This window comes from Lepidochelys olivacea (genome assembly GCF_965140295.1).
Source record: "Lepidochelys olivacea isolate rLepOli2 genome assembly, chromosome: 22".
NCBI lineage: Eukaryota > Metazoa > Chordata > Testudines > Cheloniidae > Lepidochelys > Lepidochelys olivacea.
This window is the reverse complement of record NC_140432.1, coordinates 20570184-20590371: the sequence shown is the minus strand read 5'-3', so window position 1 is coordinate 20590371 and position 20188 is coordinate 20570184. Positions and strand designations below refer to the sequence as shown.

The 20188-nt window shown below is 52.2% G+C and overlaps 1 protein-coding gene across 2 annotated transcripts in view; it reads left to right on the top strand.

Annotated features, from left to right (window-relative positions):
- DSCAML1 (DS cell adhesion molecule like 1) overlaps positions 1-20188 on the top strand; it is a 361162-nt gene that overhangs the window by 183124 nt on the left and 157850 nt on the right. Inside the window, exons 4-8 of one of the 2 annotated variants that reach the window (XM_084611980.1) lie at positions 2299-2445; positions 6667-6945; positions 9398-9673; positions 10930-11226; positions 14936-15208. In XM_084611980.1, coding sequence (XP_084468106.1) covers positions 2299-2445; positions 6667-6945; positions 9398-9673; positions 10930-11226; positions 14936-15208 — 1272 coding nt within the window. Of the gene's footprint in view, positions 1-2298; positions 2446-6666; positions 6946-9397; positions 9674-10929; positions 11227-14935; positions 15209-20188 lie in introns of those variants that run through there. The other variant, XM_084611981.1, reaches the window with a different exon arrangement.

Genomic DNA, 20188 nt, shown 5'->3' with positions numbered 1-20188 from the left:
TAGCAGTGATAGGATAAACTGCAGGTCCAAATCAACAGCTGGGATGGGTCATCAGTCCTTTGTGTAGAGCTTCCACTCGTAGCAAAGTCCCTCCAGAGGTCAGAAGCAGGATGGAAGACAAGATGGAGGAGCTGCAGCAGGTTTTTATAGTCTCTTGCCATGTGGTCTCTGCTTTCTTTGTCCCAAGGACAAGCTGTCCATCACATGGCCTGGAAACACCTCAGAGTTCTGTCCATAGGCAGGTTCCTGCATGCCTGGCTGAGTCACAAGGTGTATCCGTCTTCTCTCAGTGGGTCAGGTGTGTAGCTGATGGTCCTTAATGGGCCATCCAGCAGGCTAGGCAGAGCTGACACCAACTTGTCTGGGGTGTCGCCCAAAAGTACAGCATAAGTTTGAAATAGACAGTATAGAGCCAATATTCATAACTTCAACTACAAAAATGATACACACATATAGACAGCATAATCATAACCAGCAAACCATAACCTCTCCATAGACCCCTTACACGACAGCCTTTAGACAATATTTGCTGCAAGTATAGAACAGTGGTCGCAACAGTGATCTGTACAGTTACAGATTATATCAGTAATGTCACACCGCCCATCTCTGGTCACAGAAGATTCCCATGGCGCTGCTCATTTTCATAGCCAAAATCAGACTCAGGAAATTACATTCTACCAACATTCTCCATGCTTGTGCAGTGGTGCTATGGGGCAGCGCTGTGCTGCTAGTGAACAGCTGCCATGTCCCACTTCAGAGGTGGCTGCATTGCAGTGGTGGGCCCAATCTTTTTGTGCTCTTTGGGGGTGAAAGGCTCTATCTAACCGTTAGGAATTGTGAGCACCGTTAGAGCAGGATGCAGTGTGCTTTCCAACGGGGAAAGCCAACTTTAGCCTCTTTCCAAAGCCATTTGCTTGCCTTCTTTTGCATGCTGCTGCTAAGTTCTTCCACAGCATGGGCGTTTGCTCATTAGTATGTATTAATATTCATGGTGAATTATAAAGCGGGGACCAGGTTAATAAGTGGGCTAATGACTCCTTATTCACCTGTGCACTAGCCTGAGGCATGGACAGAGAGGCCTTACTTTTGTGCTTCAGTGTGGGAATGTCTCCTTGTGGACTCTCTCACCATTCCAGCTGGCTTGGTTTATGCTGCTTGTTACCTGCTGTCCTCTGGAATCTTCCCCCTGGTGTTCAAGTATCAACTTAAGATCCTATTTGTTTTCGCAAGCTTCTAAGTAAGATCAGCTAATTATTGACTTGGCAGTATGGATTCCCTTTTAATTGCCACATTGCAGCACGGCACGCTGAGACTCCGCAGCACGGTCTGAGTTTGGAGTTGCAAGCTTGCCGCTCGCCTGGCCCTGCCTTCTTTAACAAGCCACCATGGAACCACCTCTCACTCTCCTCCCAGGCCCAGGGTCTCTGGTCCCTTTCCGCACGTTAATTGGGCCTGAGAAGGGGTACTGCAGAGACGTACTAGTTTGCCCAAATGGAGTATGATTAGACCCAGAAGTGAGGCCAGTGCCAGAGCTGAGAGTGCAGCCTTAAATTCTGTCTGTCCAGTGCATTTCGGCAGCCAGCCAGCACCACTGCTTACTCCTGTTGAGCTTTTATATTGGGAGCACATTCAATCAGATGAGGGGTATATTTTAAGTTAACTTGAAGATTGTGACCAACAAATAAGTTCTAAAATGGGCGCCGAACACCATTCCTATGGAATGTCACGGTCCGCTTATTGGGGCACCCCGACCCCAGGTTTGCATTCTCAGGCAGATTCATCCACATGCAGAATGGTATCTGCACATCCGGCTTTCCGTCTGCATGTGTCTCTGATCTGAACATATGCTGCAGTGCTCTCCTTTCCTGATTTTAGATCCCCATTTAAAACTGCGGTCCCCGAGCTAAGGGAGGAGTCCGACCCTTGGTTTGTCTGGGCTGCCCAGATGCTGCATTGACCACAGCGGGCTCTCATCCTGTGCTAGCCGTTGTGCAGCTCCCGAGAGGCAGCAGGGCAAGTGAAGGACCAATTTTCCCCCTTGAATTCAGCTTTGACCTTGTTCCTTTCCGTAACTTTATGCAACTTCCTGTGGGAGTTCCCTTATTTTATGGTATCTTCAGTGAGAGAGCCCAGTGGTTGGGGTTCAGTATGTACACGGGTGCATGCTTCTCTGCAGAGCAGGCATTCGCTCACCCCATCCCTGGGCTGTGTCTTACTGCCTGGTGATGCAATATGTTTAGTTTGGTCAAACACAGAGAAATAACCGGACTTTTCCCTCTCTTCTGCTTGTGTCTCCAGAAAATAGGTTTTTTATTACTTTTTATGGAGGTTTGTACATATCGGACGTGCAGAAGGAAGATGCCTTGTCCACCTACAGGTGTATCACCAAGCACAAGTACAGTGGAGAGACACGCCAGAGCAATGGGGCTAGGCTCTCTGTGTCAGGTAAGTCTCTGGATCTGAACCTGCAGCCAGCAGAACTCAGCCATCAATCTGTGTGTGCAAGTCTGTGTCTTTAAATCTTCTTATGTGTCTCCTGTCACCATGATATCAGAAGTCTCCCAAAATGGTAAAGTGTATCCACATAAAAGGACAGCCCAGGAGGTTCTAATATGACTGGGAAGTCCAGCATGAGCGCCTTGAAAGGGGCTAGATTTTCAGATGGTGCTGAGCACCCACCCTTTCTGGCATCTCAAATTGAGAATGGCCATGTTGGGCCAGACCAATGGTCCATCTAGCCCAGCATCCTTTCCTTCAACAGTGGCCAATCCCAGATGTGTCGGAGGGAATGAATGGAACAGGTAAGCATCAAGTGATCCATCCCCTGTTGTCCAGTCCCAGCTGCTGGCACTCAGATTCTCATGACACCCAGACCATGGAGTTGCATCCCTGACCATCTTGGCTAATAGCCATTGATGGACCTATCCTCCATGAACTTATCTAATTCTTTTTTTAAAATCTAGTTATACTTTTGGCCTTCACAGCATCCCCTGGCAATGAGTTCCGCAGGTTTACTCTGCATTGTGATGAGTGGAGTCACTAGGCACTTTGGGAAATCTTGGCCATGGTTCTCTCTCTGTTTCCTCCAGTCAGCAGACAACGGCCTTTGTATTACCTGGGTGGAGAGCAGTTTATTTGCTTTTTCTGTGGGTGTGGAGACGGTGGCAGCACAGAGAGAATGAGGATGAGTGAAAGCCTGGATGGGGCGAGGGGTGGAGAAGTCCTGGAGATGGGAACATATTATCCTCCTGTTCATCCCCAGGAGTGCTAGCTCTTGACGAGAAGAAGCCAGCACAAGTTTCCCCACGGAGGGGCTTGGCTCGGGTCCCGTTTGATTGCTCCTTGTGTGACTCTGCAGACAGGAGCCTGTGGCAGGGTGCTGCAGGGCCCTCTTGGTTCCTGCCCCTTCTGTGCCGACAGGGTCACTCGGAAACCCTGGGGTTCAGTAACCACTGGTGTCGTTGGTTTACGGGCTGTGCTCCTGCCAACCCAGCTTGGGTTCTGGTGAATGCCCCTGGGAGGGAAGAGCTATTGCTCTGCTTCCGCTCCCGTACCTGGCTTCCTTCCTCCCGGCTAATAGGGTGAACAGCTGCCTCCCATTCACCAGTTAGGTGCAGGATTTCTCTAGCCAGCTCCAAATTACTTCCTTTAATGGGTGCTGGCATGACAGAGGGCCGAGTCAGCAATTCTTGCCCAGCACCCTGTCACAGAGCCTGACATGGGACCCACTTGGATCTGTATGGGGTAGATCTAAAACCCAGGCGCTGTGCCCTGGCCAAGCTGCCAGGACCCGTGCTGGGCTCCAGTCTGCTGGAAGGAGCTCTTACCGTGTAATAATTTACGGCTCTTGCCCTCAAAAGGTAGCAGATCATTTATTTACATTGACTTCCATTTTCTTAGCAATATAATGGACTTAACTCCCTCTATATATTAATTATGATCTGGACATTATAGAGTTCTTAGAGAGGCTCTTGGTAGTACAGCAAGTTAATGCACAGGCCGTTCACCTCCATGGGCTTCTGTTCAAATGCCACCAAGGTCATAAGCACACGTGAGTGGTGATTCCAGCCCACTCCTTCCTGAGCATTTTTCCACTTGGCAGAAATGACCATGGCAGTTTCTTCACAGGGTGGCAATTGCAGGGGGTGCGAGCGTTCCGGTCTGAAGGGCATTGACAGAACTGGGGGTGGGGGAGTCCAGGGCTGGCACTGCAGGGGTACGAGTGTTCGGGTCTGAAGGGCGTCGGCAGGGCTGGTGTGGGGACCCCGCGGCGGGAATTAAGTGCAGGGGGTGCTGCAGATGAGCACTGAGGGGCGTGGGCTGCGCTGTGTGTATGTGTGAGGTGTTGGGGGCAGGCCAGGAAAGCAGAAGGCCCTGGAGGTCAGGACTGAAGTACCTAGGCAGAGGTGCATGTGGGGATCCCAGGGCTTAAGAAGGTTTTTGGGGGGTGACAGGTCAGGATTGGAGCCCCCGGCCTGAGCTGCGTCAGGACGGTTGACCCTGGCCTTTGGCACACTTCAGCAATTGTCCTCCCCTTTCCCTGCTGTCCACTGACTCTCCGCAGAGTGACACAGGGCGGAGTGGCTGGAGGCGATTTTGTGGCGGTTAGTGAGATTGGGAGTCAGCTCCTTGGCCAAGGCACAGACGCCCCCCTGCATTCCTGGTCCATCATCAGGAGGTACGGGAAGAGGTGCAGGGGCTTTGGCCAGAGAGGGATCACTCAAGTGGCAGCTCTCCGTGCAGAACCAGATGCAGCCGCAAGCCGCCTTTCATCCAAGTTAGCTCATCTGCCGATTGAACTGCCCACTTGTCTTCCAGCCTCGCCCCGCCCCACTCCACTCCCCCTCCCCAAAACCTGGAAGGGAAGTGCAGCTGCCAGTTGGGTAGCCTGGGAAGCCACGCAGCACGGCACCGGGCTGTGGTGTGATGTGATGTGACAGGCCGGTATGTGAGCAGCCCGATGCGATGTGATGAAGATGCAAGTGATACTGCAGCAGAAAGCTCAGTCTGCATTGCCAGGTGTCGTGGGGAGCTCCAGGCGCCCCTGCCTGCCCAAGTTACTCTAATCGGGAGGGACTTTGCTCGGCTTGAATTCAGATCACCCCTTGCACCAATCAGCTTTGAGTCCCTAGTTCTCGACCACGTTTCTTGGCCTTGTTTGTGTCGGTTTTGGCTCCTGTGTTACCTGGTTGATGGCCGTGCTCTGGCTGTGCAGTGTGAGCTCGTGGTGAGCAGAGGGGCAGAGGGAGAATGGAAACCAGGGCTCCTAGGTTCTGGCACTGACTCGCAGTGTGACCATGGGCACGTCACTTATCTCCAGGCCCCATCAGTAGAGGAGGGATAATACGTAGCTACCCCACAGCGGGGTTGCGTGGGTTAAATAATATTCGCAAGCACCCTGTACTTCCCCAGTGCACCTCTCAGTGAGGACCTGTGCACTGTCATTTCGTATCCAAGAGCTACCACCTTGCTGCCCCATGGCTATTGAGCGAAGGAGCTGTCTGAAGGGCAGGGTCCAGTGGCACCTGTTGGCAACATCTGCCCAGGAGGAGGCAGGCCCGGGGGAGGAGGTGGAGCTGGGTTAGCAGCAGGGAGCGTGGCATGTTGTGCCAGAGTTAGCAGCTGGGCAGACCAGACGTTCAGACCCCTTACTGGTATGTCCCCCCAGCTGAAGGGCATGGACAGGAACCGCCCCTTCCCTAGGCTTTGCGCTGTCCTCTCCTGAAGACAAGACCCCCAAGACCCCATCACCAGGCTTCATATAGTCTTCTCATATGGACAGGACCCCTCCACTCATCCCTCCTGGGCTTTGCGCTGTCCTCTGCCAGGCTGGGGTGTGTTCTGTTTTGGGGCGGGGGCGCTCAATTTGGCTTGGCCCCGTGCTGGCCATGGCTGGTATTTCCATGCCATGGCGTTTTACTGCAGCATGGGAGCAATGAAAACGATGTTTTTCCCCTGGAATTGAATTTCATGCCTGAGACTCGATGATTAATTTTCTCCCCTCCTGGCCGCCTGATGGGCCCCTGTCCTTGTAAATTTTGAAATATACCACTGAATTTGTGTCTTTTGCACCAGTTAGGTCCCCTTGCATAGTTCCTACTGTGCTGTATTTATCTCACCCTCTCATAGTGAGAGTGTCTCCCAGCCTTCCTGGGAAGGGCCGGGGGGAGAGGGGAGGTCAGCCCAGGTACTGCCCCACCCTAGGCCGGTCACCCTGCTTGCTGAGCACATGCTAGGTCCCCACCTGCCCACACCTGTCCCTACCTCATGTATTCATGAAAGCCGTGCTGCAATTGGCAGGGCCCCGACTGAGATTGTAGGCTGGGTGCGTTGCACTGGCCAGCCCGAAAGCAGCAGCATGTGTTCATTCTGGACCCAGGGCCGCAGCTGGCTGTCCCATTCCTGGCCATGCCATGGGCCTATGGAGTGCCTATGTCTGGATAGTTTGTAGCTGAGTTCTGTGGTTGTGGCTGCCCCCAGGTCTCTAAGCACAGGCCTTCCCCGGTATCCCTGTCCTCCTGGGTCCCCAGTGTTTATAACCAAATGCTCTAGTTTGTCCTCCGCCCCCACGTAATGCACCAGCCAGATGGTGCAGGCTGAAGAAAGGGTGTGTTGGCCTTTGCTCCATATCTGCTTCTGAGCAGTTTGTTTTCTCTCTGCTCTTAGACCCAGCAGAATCCATCCCTACCATCCTAGATGGCTTTCAGTCCAGGGAGGTAAAGGCAGGCCAACTGGTGGAGCTTCCGTGCATCGCCTCCGGGTACCCGAACCCAGCCATCCGGTGGATCAAGGATGGGCGCCCACTCCCTGCAGACAGCAGGTGGACCAAGCGTATCACAGGACTGACAATCAGTGACCTGCGTGTGGAGGACAGTGGGACGTACATCTGTGAGGTCACAAACACCTTCGGGTCGGCCGAAGTCACCGGGACCCTCACAGTCATAGGTGAGAGCCGACCAAACAACGGAGAATGTAAAATTATGGGTCGCTCCATTGCACATCTGGGGAATGGGGGTTGGGGCAGTGGGCTCATCTGGGGAATGGGAGGTGGGCACATCTCTAGAAAGGATCCATCCATCTCTTCAGAGACAGTAAGCCTGGTTTCTGTTCATCTCATTTTATTAATATTGGAGCTGGGCGTGGGCCAAGAGGGTGGATCCCACCCCTCCCCCTTCCAGACTTTGGGTCAAGTGGGATTCCAGTCTGGATCTGAGGTCCATGGTTCAGGCCCATCTTTGCTCAGATCAGAAAGGGCCTACCTGGACCTACTCCCCAGAGCCTGAACAGTCAGCCACAGTGGGTGTTAAAGGGGAATCGTGACTGCTGCCGGATAGCCCAGTGCTGCAACCGAGTTTTGATTTCTCTTCTCCCTTGCATGTCAGGCTTGTTGCCCTGATGCCTTGGCCTGCATGGGTTTTATATGCCCTGGGTTACGTTCTGTGTGTTAAAGTTATGGCCCATTTTACTGTCTTCTCCTTAAACATTAGCAATAGTGAGGTGCGCAGCTCTGGATTTCATTGATCATGCCATAGTGGGGGGCATCCTCTCTAACCTCCCAAAGTCCTGGCCCGGCACTCCTTGGCCCTCTGTTAACCTGGGGTGGATTGTCTGGGGGCAGCCCCCTCTTGGGTTGTTCCAAAGTTCTGGCCAGGAATCTGGAGACATGCCTGAGGTCATCCCAGGGCTGTTCGTTTGCATGGGGCAGGTGGTTCTGAGGGATTCTAGCCTGGCTATTGCTGGTCCCTGTTCCAGAATTGCATGAGGTGGATGGGTGATCAAAATGAAATCGCCTTCTTGGCCCCGGCCATCGTACAGTGCCTGGTACATTGAAGGCTCGGGGACATCCCTGTGCTGCGTGCCGGAGCACAGTGCCTTGTTACACGTAGAGCGCAGAGCATTTGAAAGAAGTTTGTTTATTTATATCACAGCAAAATATCTCAGAGATCCCCGGATTTACCATTTTAATGGAGAGAACAGACCGGGACTGGTGGAAAACCAGAGCGCTACGTTGTGTGACTGGTTGGGTTATTAGTGTTAGTTTTATATTAGGGGCCTGCATGTTGTGTTTTGTTTGATTTTATGTTTAATAAACTCCAGCCAAACAGTAAATTCTGTCTGGGGAGGACATATATTTATTGCAGGCTTTGTTCCTGGGGATCTCCTTGGTCCCCAGTAACCCAGATGTGCAGCATGCCCCTGGGGATGGGGGGCATGTTTGCCCCAGCTCCCACAGCGACGCTCAGCATGTTCTGCGTGTTTGTGGAGGGGCTAAAATCCCGACATGCCCAGGCGGGCGTGCATGGGGCTGGATCGGAAGGGGAGGCTCCACCCAAAGCAGCAGCATGCTCAGTGAGCAGCTCCAGGGAAGTCTCTGCTCAAAGCAGGCCTGTCACACCTAACACGTCAGCCCGCCATGATGTCTGCTTCCAAACGCAGCCAGCCTCTTCACACCAGCTCCTGTGAAGTCAGAGTGAAAACGATCCACAGGGGAGGCACTGCCTGGCCCTCCATGCTCCTGGCTGTTGGGCATGTTGCCCGCACCACGCAGAGGAGCGTGTGTGGGGGTGACATTAAGATGAGGGGCCCTTGCTGGAGACTCTGAGGAAGGTCAGGGACACACCTGGCTTATTGTGCAATGACATTTCATGTGCAGTCAGGCTAATACTTCCCCGGGAGAGAGACCACGTTAATCAAGGGACTCACGGAGTGCACTGTGCAAGGAGTGCTCCATCTCCCAGCCTCGCTGGTGCCAGCTGCCACGCCAGCCTTGCCCTACCCCCTGCACTGTGATGGTTTCTCCTGGCAGTGCGGGGTGCAGTTGCACTAACCCCCCCCCATCTAGCCCCCATCAGGGGTAGGTTTTGTGTAAGGCTCCTGATTCCAGCAGGCCCCCTTTCCCCTCACCAAATCAACACTTGCTCTTGACTCAGCGGCTGCTGGAAAGGCTTAAGAGCAGGGTCTGGGCCTCCAGCTGGTCCGCCCTTCCCAGGAGTTGGCTGGTCGAGGCAGACTCCTGACCCCAGCCAGCAAACACACGTTCGAATACAAATTGCCTTGTCTTCACTAGGATTTGAGCGTGTGCTCACCAGCGCCTGTTGAAAACACACCTGATTCCTAGTGAAGCCAAGGCCTTGCTGTGCTCACTGCAGCAGGTCACTTGCAGCGTTCCCGACAGCAGCTTGCTGGTATCCTCCTGCTGCAGCCCAGGGAGTAGAAGGGAGACCTCGCTGCCACTCAGTGTGATGGGCCAGATTCCGCCCTGGTGCAACTCGGCTGGTGCAGTCAGGTTCCCCTGGGGCCCTCCACCTCCTGTGCCGAGAGAGAGATCGCTAGATCCTTTCCCCAGGCCATGAGCCCTGAGTGTTTTTTCTTTTGCCTCTCACCCTGTCGTGCACAGACCCTCTGCACGTGAGCCTCACGCCAAAGAAGCTGAAGACGGGCATTGGCAGCACAGTCATCCTCTCCTGTGCCCTCAGCGGCTCGCCGGAGTACGCCCTCCGCTGGTACCGCAACACAGACCTGGTGGTGCTGGACGACTACATCTCCATCCGGGGGATTAGCAACGAGACCCTCCTCATCACTGCCGCGCAGAAGAGCCACTCTGGGGCCTACCAGTGTTTCGCCACCCGGAAAGCCCAAACGGCGCAAGACTTCTCCATCATTGCGCTGGAGGGTGAGTCGGCTTCTCGGGCGTGACCGTGAGGAGGGGAGTCATTAGACGGTCTCTCCAGCATCCTTTGCCACCCATGGAAGCTCTGTGTGCAGAACAAGTGCAGGGGAGATTTACAGCATCGCTAGGAGAGGAGACTGTTGCCCCTGAATTAGACCCTACTCCCCTGCTTCCTGGCCTGTGTCCAGGCGTGTGTGTACTGGCCAGTGGGCTCCAGAGCTGTGTCCACACACAGCTGCAAGGTTTGCCCATTTTTGCTCCTGGAAGTGAGATTCTGCGATGCCAAGTGCTCCCCGTGCTTTGCCCAAGTGCTTGGACACTCCCAAGGTGCTTCGCAACAATTCACTGAACTACGCCATGCAATGCCCCTGCGTTGTAGGGGTCAACCCTGTACTGAAATGCAGCCGTCTCTGGGGCAGAACCAACAGTTATTTAACAGCACCTAGCAACACTACCCGGTATTTCAGGAAAGGAAAGGAAGGGAAGAAGAATTCCCGTCTGCAGGAGGAGCTGGGTGAGGCAGAATGTAGTTATCAGACACGGTGTGATCAGGAAGTTGCTCTCCCTTAGTGAAGGTCCTAGGGTGCTTTTGATAACAGGTGGCCAGGACTTTAGTGTAACCTGCTGTAGTAACTGCAGGGAGAGAACCACAGCTGGGCCCTGTCCTCTGCAGGAAGGGTCTGTACCAAGAAAGCAAAATAAGCGACAGTAACTAGATGGGGAAAGGAGGAGCTGCCCAGATGGGGCTCATTGTGGTGCCCTGGCCTTGGGTATGGGCCCATCCCCCCCAAAGGCATCCTCCCTCCTCTGCCTCCCAAGCAGTGTCGTTCCCTCGAGTGCATGTACCAGGGTGCAGACTGAGCCCTGTGTCCCTGCCCCTCTCATGCTCCCTTTTATGTCTCATCTGAAAAATGCTACTAAGCCAATGTCCCCCTGGTTCTCACCAGCCCTCTGAAAGCCGCAGCCCTCCTCCCTGGGGCATGCAGGCTGGGCATGGTGGGGCCCTGGCCAGGGAGCATGGCGTGTCAGGTACGTTGTTGTTGTTGATCTGTGTCGCGGAAGCACTAGGAGCCACAGCCCTGGACCAGAAACCCATTGTGCTGGGCGCTGGACAGACAGAACAGGATGCCCCTGCCCCCAGAGAACTGACAGTCTAAGTCGTGTTTAAAACCCACCGTCAAGCTTGTGCCTAAATGCAGCTGCTTGCGAGGGCCCCAGCCTGAAGCCCTAACATGCCCCTCACCGGGTGTCTCTCCTAGATGGGACCCCCCGGATCGTCTCCTCCTTCAGCGAGAAAGTGGTCAACCCGGGCGAGCAGTTCTCCCTGATGTGTGCTGCCAAAGGCGCTCCCCCACCCACCATCACCTGGGCCCTGGACGATGAGCCCATCCAGAGGGACAACGGGCACCGCACCAATCAGTACACCATGTCAGACGGCACCACCGTGAGCCACATGAACGTGACCAGCCCGCAGATCAAGGACGGAGGGGTGTACCGGTGCGTCGCGCGGAACTCGGTGGGCAGCGCCGAATACCAAGCGCGAATAAACGTAAGAGGTGCCTGTCTACTTTTAAATATCAGCATAGGACTCATACTGGGCTTTGTTCTGTTCTGTTTTTTGGTAGAATCTCTCTTCTTTTGTGCCGTTCCACCCAGCTCCCCCACTGCCCTTGCTGTACTTTTAAAGTTGCTTCAAATCATCAGCATGCACTTGATCGAACAAACCTTCCCTGTGGTTCATCAAGTGAGGCAGGACGTGGGGAGCCTACGGAACTCGTTGCCACAAGATTATATTGAGGCCAAAATCTTAGCAGGAATCCCAGAAGAATCGGGTGTTTATGTGGCTATTGTGGACATCTACAGCTATGTTAGAGGATTAAAATCCATGAGGAGTGTGGTGAACCCCCATGCTGCTCTCCCAAAGCCAAGCTTCAGCAGTGGGGAATGGGTTGCACCCTCCTCTGAAGCATCTGGTGCTGGCTGCTGTTGGAGACAGGAGACTGGGCTGGATGGGCCCCGGTCTGGCACTGGCTAGCCATCCCGAGGTGGCCGGCTGTCCCATTCGAAACATTTTGTAGCATATTGAGGCAAACATCTCAGTTTGTAAAGTAGAGCCATGTCTCGTGATCCAGCTCTCGGAGAGTGGCTCCGCACTATTCCTTGGGAGTTGTCAGGGTCACCGTGCTGCAGAGGTGCTGACTGAGGAAAGCCCCTGCATCTCAGTGCCATGTGGTTCCGTGCTCCTCAGGGGTTATGTTCCAGGGCTACATTGGGGCAAACTGCAGATCCAGATCCCCCCAAAGCTGGTGGTTGTCACATGCCAGCGAAGTTCATTGCAATTTCCACCTTAAAGCTGCATGTCCCTTCCATTTCTTTTTCTGCAAATGTTGTGGGAGAAGCTAACGCTCATCAGAGTGAAGGATTTTTGCTGCCAGAAGTTAGGAAGACTATAAGCATCATATGCCCCGCCCTGCCAATGCACAGCAGTTCTGACCTGCAGCACCCCCCATTCCAGGCCTGCCCCATGGCCCCAGCTTTGCCAGTGTAACTCAGCCCTGATCTGCTCCACCTCCTACTATTTCAATCTGGGCAGTGGGGAGAAATCCCTCTTCTCCTCCCTTCTAAACCTAACGCATCTTGGGCCTAACCTGCAGTGTCCTCTGCAGCACCCCCAGCAACACCAGTCATTGGTTTCTGAGCAGATATTGCCAACTTCACCAACCGTTGCCTTTGGGAGGAGCCGCCAATTTAATTCCCACTACAGCCCTGGGAGGATTTGGAGTCCAGCTCCCTGGAGATGAGAGCTAGTGCACGCACCCACTCTGCTCTCCTCCTGTTGATCAAAGTGCAGCTGGTAAATATGTCTGTTCCCCCAGAGAGTGGCTCCAGCTGGGTGAGCAGTTGTGATGGGCAGCGGGAATGTGCCCTGCAAGGCCTCAGCCTAACTTTTCCCTACTTGTTTTAACTGCACAGTGCCTTGGGGCCCTGCCTCACCTCTGACCTGTCCACCTCATAACTCTGACTCTGTCCTTCCTTCCCAGCACTAACTGCCCCTAGGCATTGGAGTGTGATTAAACCCGATGGCGAGCCAATTTGTTAAATCATGACAAATGAGCTGAATTTTCTCTTTGATTTGTCATAGCTGTATTTTCTTTGTCTGCTAAAATCCATTGTGCTGTTAATCATTCCTCTTGTTATGGTTGGAGCATGCTGTTCTTTGCATTACAGGGACTTCTGGTGGGCAAAATTCTAAGACACAAGGTACAGTATTAGCCGGTGACCGTTAACAGTTAAAGCTTCCGATTGTATAGGTATGAACTAGACAAAGCCAAAAATAACATTATTTTATCTACCAGAAGCAAGTTTGAATGGCCATGTTCATCTGTGTCTCCGGTTTGTGATGGTGTTTGTCTGGAAGTCCAGTGAAGCTGGGCTTTGGCTGCCATTGATCACTAAATCTGCAGCAAGTTCATCGCTTAGCAATGGGAACCACTAGCAAAGTTTGTTGTTGAACTTTTTTTTGTTCTTTAACGACAGATCCCTAGATTAGAATGCAGGGTTCCTTAGTCTGGGTACATGCACATCTCTCTGACAGGGCCAAGGGGCTGTTCATCAGGAGCAAGTTTTTAAAACTTTTCCAAGTCCTCTGTCAAATTTACTCCCACTTTTACACACCCACCCACACCCTTTCTTTTCTGCTGGTAAGAAGCCAGTGTTCCACGGCCAGTATAATGCATGGGTGTGTGTTCTTGAGTAATGGCTGCCTTATGTGAGTTAGCTGGGTCTGAAGCTACCAGTGCTGAATTTGATTCAAGATAGAGGCAGGAAGGGTTGGTAGCTCTAGGTTTGCCTGGACTGTTTCCACTACACTCCCAGAACTGTCTGGGGGTGTGCAGCCCTTTTCCCCTTCAGTGCTCAGGGGAGAACTTTGTGGCTGATGCTTCTTATAAGATGCTTTTTTCTTTGCTGGGTGTTTTCTTTTCTGATGGACTCTCTGTTTTTGAAGTTGTATCCCATCGACACCCCAGAGTGAGGGCTGGCAGAAAGAGCGTTTTTAAATCCATTTTTTATATTATTTCCCAACTGCTTTGGAGCATTAGAAGTGGTGGCTTTACAGAACATGAGGCAGCTGAAAACATCACCAAAGCACCTTCCCCCACTTCTGCCTCCCTCAAGGCCCAATTTCATCTTATTTTCAGAGATTCCAGAAAAAACTCCCCCAATTGTGAAATCCCTTCTCAGTAACTTTTGGAGAGAGTGGGTAGGAGAGATAGGAAAAGCATTAAAAAGTGAAAGCAGCAAACTGCTTTTGAATGCGTTTGTTTTACATGCCAAGGAAATGCATCTTCAGTAAGAGTGTCCTGCATACCTGATTAACTCGGAGTTCTGCGGTTCGCCTCAGGCTGGGATCCAAGATATAGTTGATCTTTACACTGTAGGTGGAGTATTAGTTTGCTGTTTCGTTTGGGCAACAGCAGACAACCAGGAGAACAATATGATTGTTGATCTAAGACACATGGTGTTGAAATACTCAAGTGTTGTGTTCTCCTGATCCATAAACGAGCCTGAAAGCCAGAGAGAAACTGCTAAACAGTGCCTTTTCAGCAAAACATGGATCCCTTGCTGGAGGCTCAGGCAGGCTGATTTTAAAGTGGAGGTAAAATAGTTTGCAGTTGAGATTGGCGGTGTGAGGTCCTGCACCTGGCATGTTCCTTTTTAAAGAGGCATGCAGGGCAGCTGTGAGTGTGTTAGAAGCTGATTGGAGCTTAGGGAAGCAGCACAGAAACTTACAGCCTCGTCAGCAAAGCCGCGCTGTCCCTAGCATTACCGGGGGTGCTTTCAGAGGTATGCAGAGAGTGCCCCGTGGACAGAACTTTCACAGCTGAGCGTGGAAGTGACACCCACACAATTTGGCTGTGATTTTAAAAAGCACCTAAGTGGTTCTGGAGCACACGGCCCAGCGACTTTCAGTGGGGGCACGTTCTCCTGCGCTGCGGTGGCGCTTTGGAATATCCCACCCTTTGTGCACAAGTGACTCTGAGGCCAAAGTTTGTCAAAAGCTGGCTCTGCAATTTCTGAGTGCGTGCAGGATGTGGGGAGCTCACCCATATTTGAGCTGTTGCCTCCCCCCTCCCAAACGTGAGCAAACCCTAAGTCTTTATCTTGCCTATGAAATGTGCTCTGAAATAGCAACAGATCTGTGTGCAAACAAATTGCTCTTCGGAATTAACCTAGCCTGCCTCTTTCCTCCTTCCCACAATGTAGGTCCCCCGAGTATCCGAGCCATGAAGAATATAACAGCAGTGGCGGGTAGGGATACCTTCATCAACTGCAGGGTGATCGGGTATCCATACTATTCCATCAAGTGGTACAAGGATGCCTTGCTGCTGCCAGATAACCACCGCCAGGTGGTCTTTGAGAACGGGACCCTTAAGCTGATGGATGTGCAGAAGGGCATGGATGAAGGGGAGTATCTCTGCAGCGTCCTGATCCAGCCGCAGCTCTCTATCAGCCAGAGCGTCCATGTTACCGTGAAAGGTAGGAGGATGGGCGTGCTAAAGCGGCCCCTGGCTTTAGCAGGGGACTCGCTCTCCTACCCTGGTGTCCTGCCAGTTCTTGGAGTCTCTCATGTGTTAGTTGCAGGGGACTTTCAGGGACTTTCAGCAGCCCAGCTGGCTGATTTCAGCATTGTCCTTTTGGCATTTTCTCTCTCTCTTTCACGCACGCACACCAAAGTCAGAGCTATCCCACCATGCCTGGGTTTTACCAAGAGGGACGTAGGTGAGTCGTAACTGAAGAGCACAGTCACCTCAGCCTCGTTTGGTCTGGGGGAGCCCAGCTGTGGGGAGGGGAGAAAGGGTAACCGTCAGGAACGCTGCTGGAAAATCCCCGTTCTCCTGCCTGCAAGATGTTTGTTGCAGAAGCCTTTGCCAATTGCCTGTCCCGCTGCATGCGGCACCTCTCCCCTTCCATGCTCTTCTGGGCGTTTCGGCTGCACTGACTCGTCTGCCTCCCACCCACAGCCCCGGGGCACCAATGGCTCCCAGTGCTCAGTTGCACGTGGACAACAACTTTACCATGGGCCGCACATTTGCGGGCCCTGGCAGAGCAGAGGTTGCACTCGAATAATTGTGAGCAAGTTGCTGCTGTGGGATGAAGATGGATAAGCCAAGCAGGGACGCGTCTCGCTCCATTGGACGCACCCTGGGCTCTTCGGCCAGACGGTGGCCTTGCATTGCAAACGTTACATGGGTCCAAGATCAATTCCCATTGCTCTGGGTTAGCTGCTGAAGCCCCAGTGAATTAGTTCAGTTACTGCTGAATAACTGCCTGGACCTGCCGCTCCCTCTGCTGCCCCTCTCCATAGTGTATCCATTTCCCATTACGGGCAATGGAGCAAGAATTTACAGTGTAAACACAAAGTATTAAAACATCTAACCTTTGCTCAGATCACCTTCATTGAGGTTTTGCTGTGTGTGTTAGCTTTTAAAAAAATAATACACTCAGTCTTCCGAGCGGACAGAACATCTTAAAAGCTTCAACAGCCCATCAATTATTCAGCCCCATTCAGGGAGCTATCAGTCCTAATGAATTGAATCTGATGCATTCCATTCCAGTGACTTGCTGAGATTGTGTTATGAGCGTGTGATGCTACAGTATCTTCCATCCTCAGGGTTGTCGGGGCTCCTCAGCCTGTCGCCAGCTCGGTGGGTGCAGTAAATCATTTAGACAAACACAGCCACAGCAGGGGAGAAGAAGGGCAGTTCTTTCTCTCCGTCTCGCGGAGCCGAGTATTTCTGGAATGCCCTTGAGTTCTGCAGTGGGTTTTGTTCTGATGCCCCATCCTTCATAGCCTCATTTGGAATTGGGTTAGCAGGAGCATGCATCCATGCTGATTATGAATTCTGCCACTTGATTAGCTCGTACTCTCCTCCAAGGCTTTGCAAAAGGAACATGGAGGAAGCTGTGTTCTGTAGATGGCATGCATCAGAGATCTTCAGAAAGGCCTTCTCTGTCATCGGGAGCCCTACAGGGTTGGTAACTGCGCTGGGTATATTTGTTGGCAGGAGCTTTTTTATTTTGGAAGCCACCACCCCTGATTTGAGCATTGGCCTGCTAAACCCAGGGGTGTGAGTTCAATCCTTGAGGGGGACATTTAGGGATCTGGGGCAAAAATTGGGGATTGGTCCTGCTTTGAGCAGGGGGTTGGACTAGATGATCTCCTGAGGTCCCTTCCAACCCTGATATTCTATGAACACAAGCTCTCAAGAGGACACAGTGCATTCAGCAGCACTTGCTAGTGCACTAAAGTTAATGTGTGGCCAGGCATCCTGGCAACTGGTCACGCAGAGTTCAGGGGGATTCCAAGTGAGGATACCTTGGGTGAGTTCCTTGTGCGGTAGGCTCAGGGTGGACAGTTTGGGATTGTGGCAATAAGACACTTGTCCCTATGTTTGGGAGCCCTTGATGTTTGTGTGAAATGAGTAGTAGGAGAGCTGGGAAGAGGGAGAGGACATTTGCATTTCTTCTTCTTCTTGTCACGAATCCCTTCTGTACCTTACACGTCATACTACAGTTCATCTGAGATTTTATTGCTGGTTTGAGTTTTACAAAACTCATTGGGCTCCTATGGGGAGAGCTGACCCTTGTGGATTGTCAGTACAGGTTTACAGTAAACAAAGCCAAACTTGGACTGAAACCATCATGCTTTCTGAGAAAACCATGTGAAATCCTGAGTTTGCACCAAACCCTAAATCTCTCCTTCTTCACTCAGGGATAACAATCTCAACAATGTCCTATACACCTGCATAGTCTAGTGCAGGTGCTAAAGCTCGGGACAAAATGTCCAAAAACTGTCGTGGAGTTTTGGTGCGAAAGGGGTGGGCATACAGGGAGTACCTGGAGACTGCAGCGGAGAATGCCCTGGGTGTCTCTCCAACATGTGGCTGCATCAAGGAACGGAGCCTCCCAGCAAAAGAACTCAGCCTGCAACGGCAGGCGGCAGGAGTCTCCTCCCCTGAGACACTTTGAGAACTATGTTGGCCAAAGCACTAGGAAAAAATTTCAGCGGGGACAGCCCTTCGTTGGCCCATAAGCCTTTCCCACCTCTCCCTTCTCCAGCTGCATGAGGCAGTGTTACGTTTTTGTTCGTGAGCAGTGCAATTTTTCTTTATTTCAATGTGTGTGTGTGAGAGAGCGAGAGCGGGCCTACGTGGGTGTGTGCGCATGAAACATAACATAATTCAACTCTTCTCAATCTCGAGAAGGTGCCATTCGAGAATGTAAGTCTGCTGAAGATGAGCTGCAGACCCGCATATTCTGGGCTCCCATTGATATGCAAACCCTTCTGAGCCTGGATTTACTGTCTTGATCAGCAGTTGGTGGCAGTTGTAGAAAGTTGAGCTGATTTAAATGTTCTCTGGTCTGGCTGACAGGGCCATTCCGATTGGAAGGGAGACAGGTTTATTTCATCTGCAGCACGGCTGGTTAGAATTTATACCAGAATTTAGATGTCGTTTATTTATTTATATATTTATTGGCCATCAGATAAAAGACCCATGGAAAAAAATTGAAAATGCCCTGGAATACAATCCGAGCTGCTCCGAAGACCGGAGTCAATAAATATAATGGTATGTGCATAGAGGCTATGCGATGGCATGGAAAGCTGAAAAGCTTTTATTGCTACAGTCGCCGGGTGACCACATTACGTGCCACAAGGGAGTTCTGCAAGTCTTCCGAAGCAAGTGATGATACAGGCTTTACAGCACCCCTTGCCCCTGTGCCTAGCGTGTTATGCTAGTTTTTTAAAATCTTAGTCCTGTTTTTAAGTCTCCGGCTGCTTTTCCCTCTTTGGGGGCTAGTCACTTTTGAGCTGATGCTGTGGGTGTGCTCAGCATAGAGCTCTCCCCAGGAGCGGCATGAATGGGGAATTGCTTGGGACAGGAAGGACTCTGAGCTGCTTTCTCTGGCTGCTCCCTGCAGTGGTATGACTAGGGGGCATCCAGTGGAGTGGGGAGCAGTAATGGTTTGGGGGACGGCTGCGTTACCCATGTTCCTACAGCGTCACCTCGTATTGACCTCCAGGCCAAGCTGAGGGTGTGGGACCAGGGCTCATCGCCCCGGGATCCGGTTCTGTCAGTAGTGCTGCCTAGACTGGGCTGAAACTAAGGGTGTGTCTACACTGTAGCTGGGAATGAGCCTCCCACCTCGGGCAGACAGACGTGAGCTGGCAGGGCTCCAGTTAGCGAGCTGAAAATAGCAGTGTGGACGTTCTGGCTTGGGCTGAGATGGACACTGTAGGCATCAGAACCCCAGCTCCAGCCCAAGCCAGAACATCCACACTGCTATTTTCAGCTCGCTAACTGGAGCCCGGCTACTGCAAGTCTGTCTCCCTGAGCTGGGGGGCTTGATCCCCGCTTTAGTGGAGAGGGAGCCAAAGGGGCGCTGATCCAAAGTCCTGATTACAAATGTAACCCTCTCACCTCAGGGCAAGGGCTGAGGAGATGGACCCTCTGCATGCAGCCCAGTCCAGGGGTGAGTGAATGGGCCCTGTATTGTGCTAATTAGGGGCATACTAGAAAAGAAGAGAGACAAGACAACCTTGGGAAACAATTGGAAAATGAAAAGCAGTGGGTTCAGCTCAGCTTGTCTCCGCCCAAGTGACAATGTCTTAGTGCCCCCCTGAGGTCAGCAGCTTCTTGTGATCCAGAGGAGGTGAGCATGAGAGAGTCCTTCCACTTGGAGTGATGGAAATTCCCCACCCCCGTGTCCTCCCCATTCTGTGTCAGCAGTTACATTAAAATCTGTTTTGGCTGTAGTCTCTTGGAGTGCAATGATCTCCACGCTCTCCATGGAGTGTCAGTTTTAGGCTCCAACAGTTTTACATTCCAGCCCCAAAATCCTGCTCAGATTTCGTTAGTGCTATTTAGTTTAGAATCCCTGTCTCTTTCGTGGCCCAGCCTTGTTGCTCATCCAAGTTCTTGCAGTTTCTGGGAGACATGGAGCCCTGAACCCGTCCTGTTTCTTACAGCTACGGAAGCCATCAGCTGTCACCATTGGGACCTCTTCTCCTTAGTGGTCTCTTTGTCTCCTCTGACATTACTGTCAGAGCATCCTCCCCCCTGGGATCCACTCTAACAGCTGTGCTCACTATTCCAGGCAGCAGACGAAACCTCTATCTCCTTTTAACCTAGTTTTGTGTGGATTTGGTGCTCGTGATTTAAATAGCGATACTCAGAGCCAAGTCTGGACTGGGCTTACACTTAGACAAGCTTTCTCTGTGAAGGAAACCCTGAACACTGCCGTGTGACCCAGTTCAGTGACTCTCCCAGCCCTGCTGCGTCGCTTCAGGCCTGAACTGCACTCCCCGGCCCAGTTCATTCCAACCCGGGGGCTCTGGCACCACTGTGCTAAAATGACGAGGAGTCTGGGGTGAGACCCACACATGCACTTACTCCACTTGTGAATTACCAGGCTCTGAAACCCAGGTCTGTGGAGTAAAAGGACTCGTGCACTTGT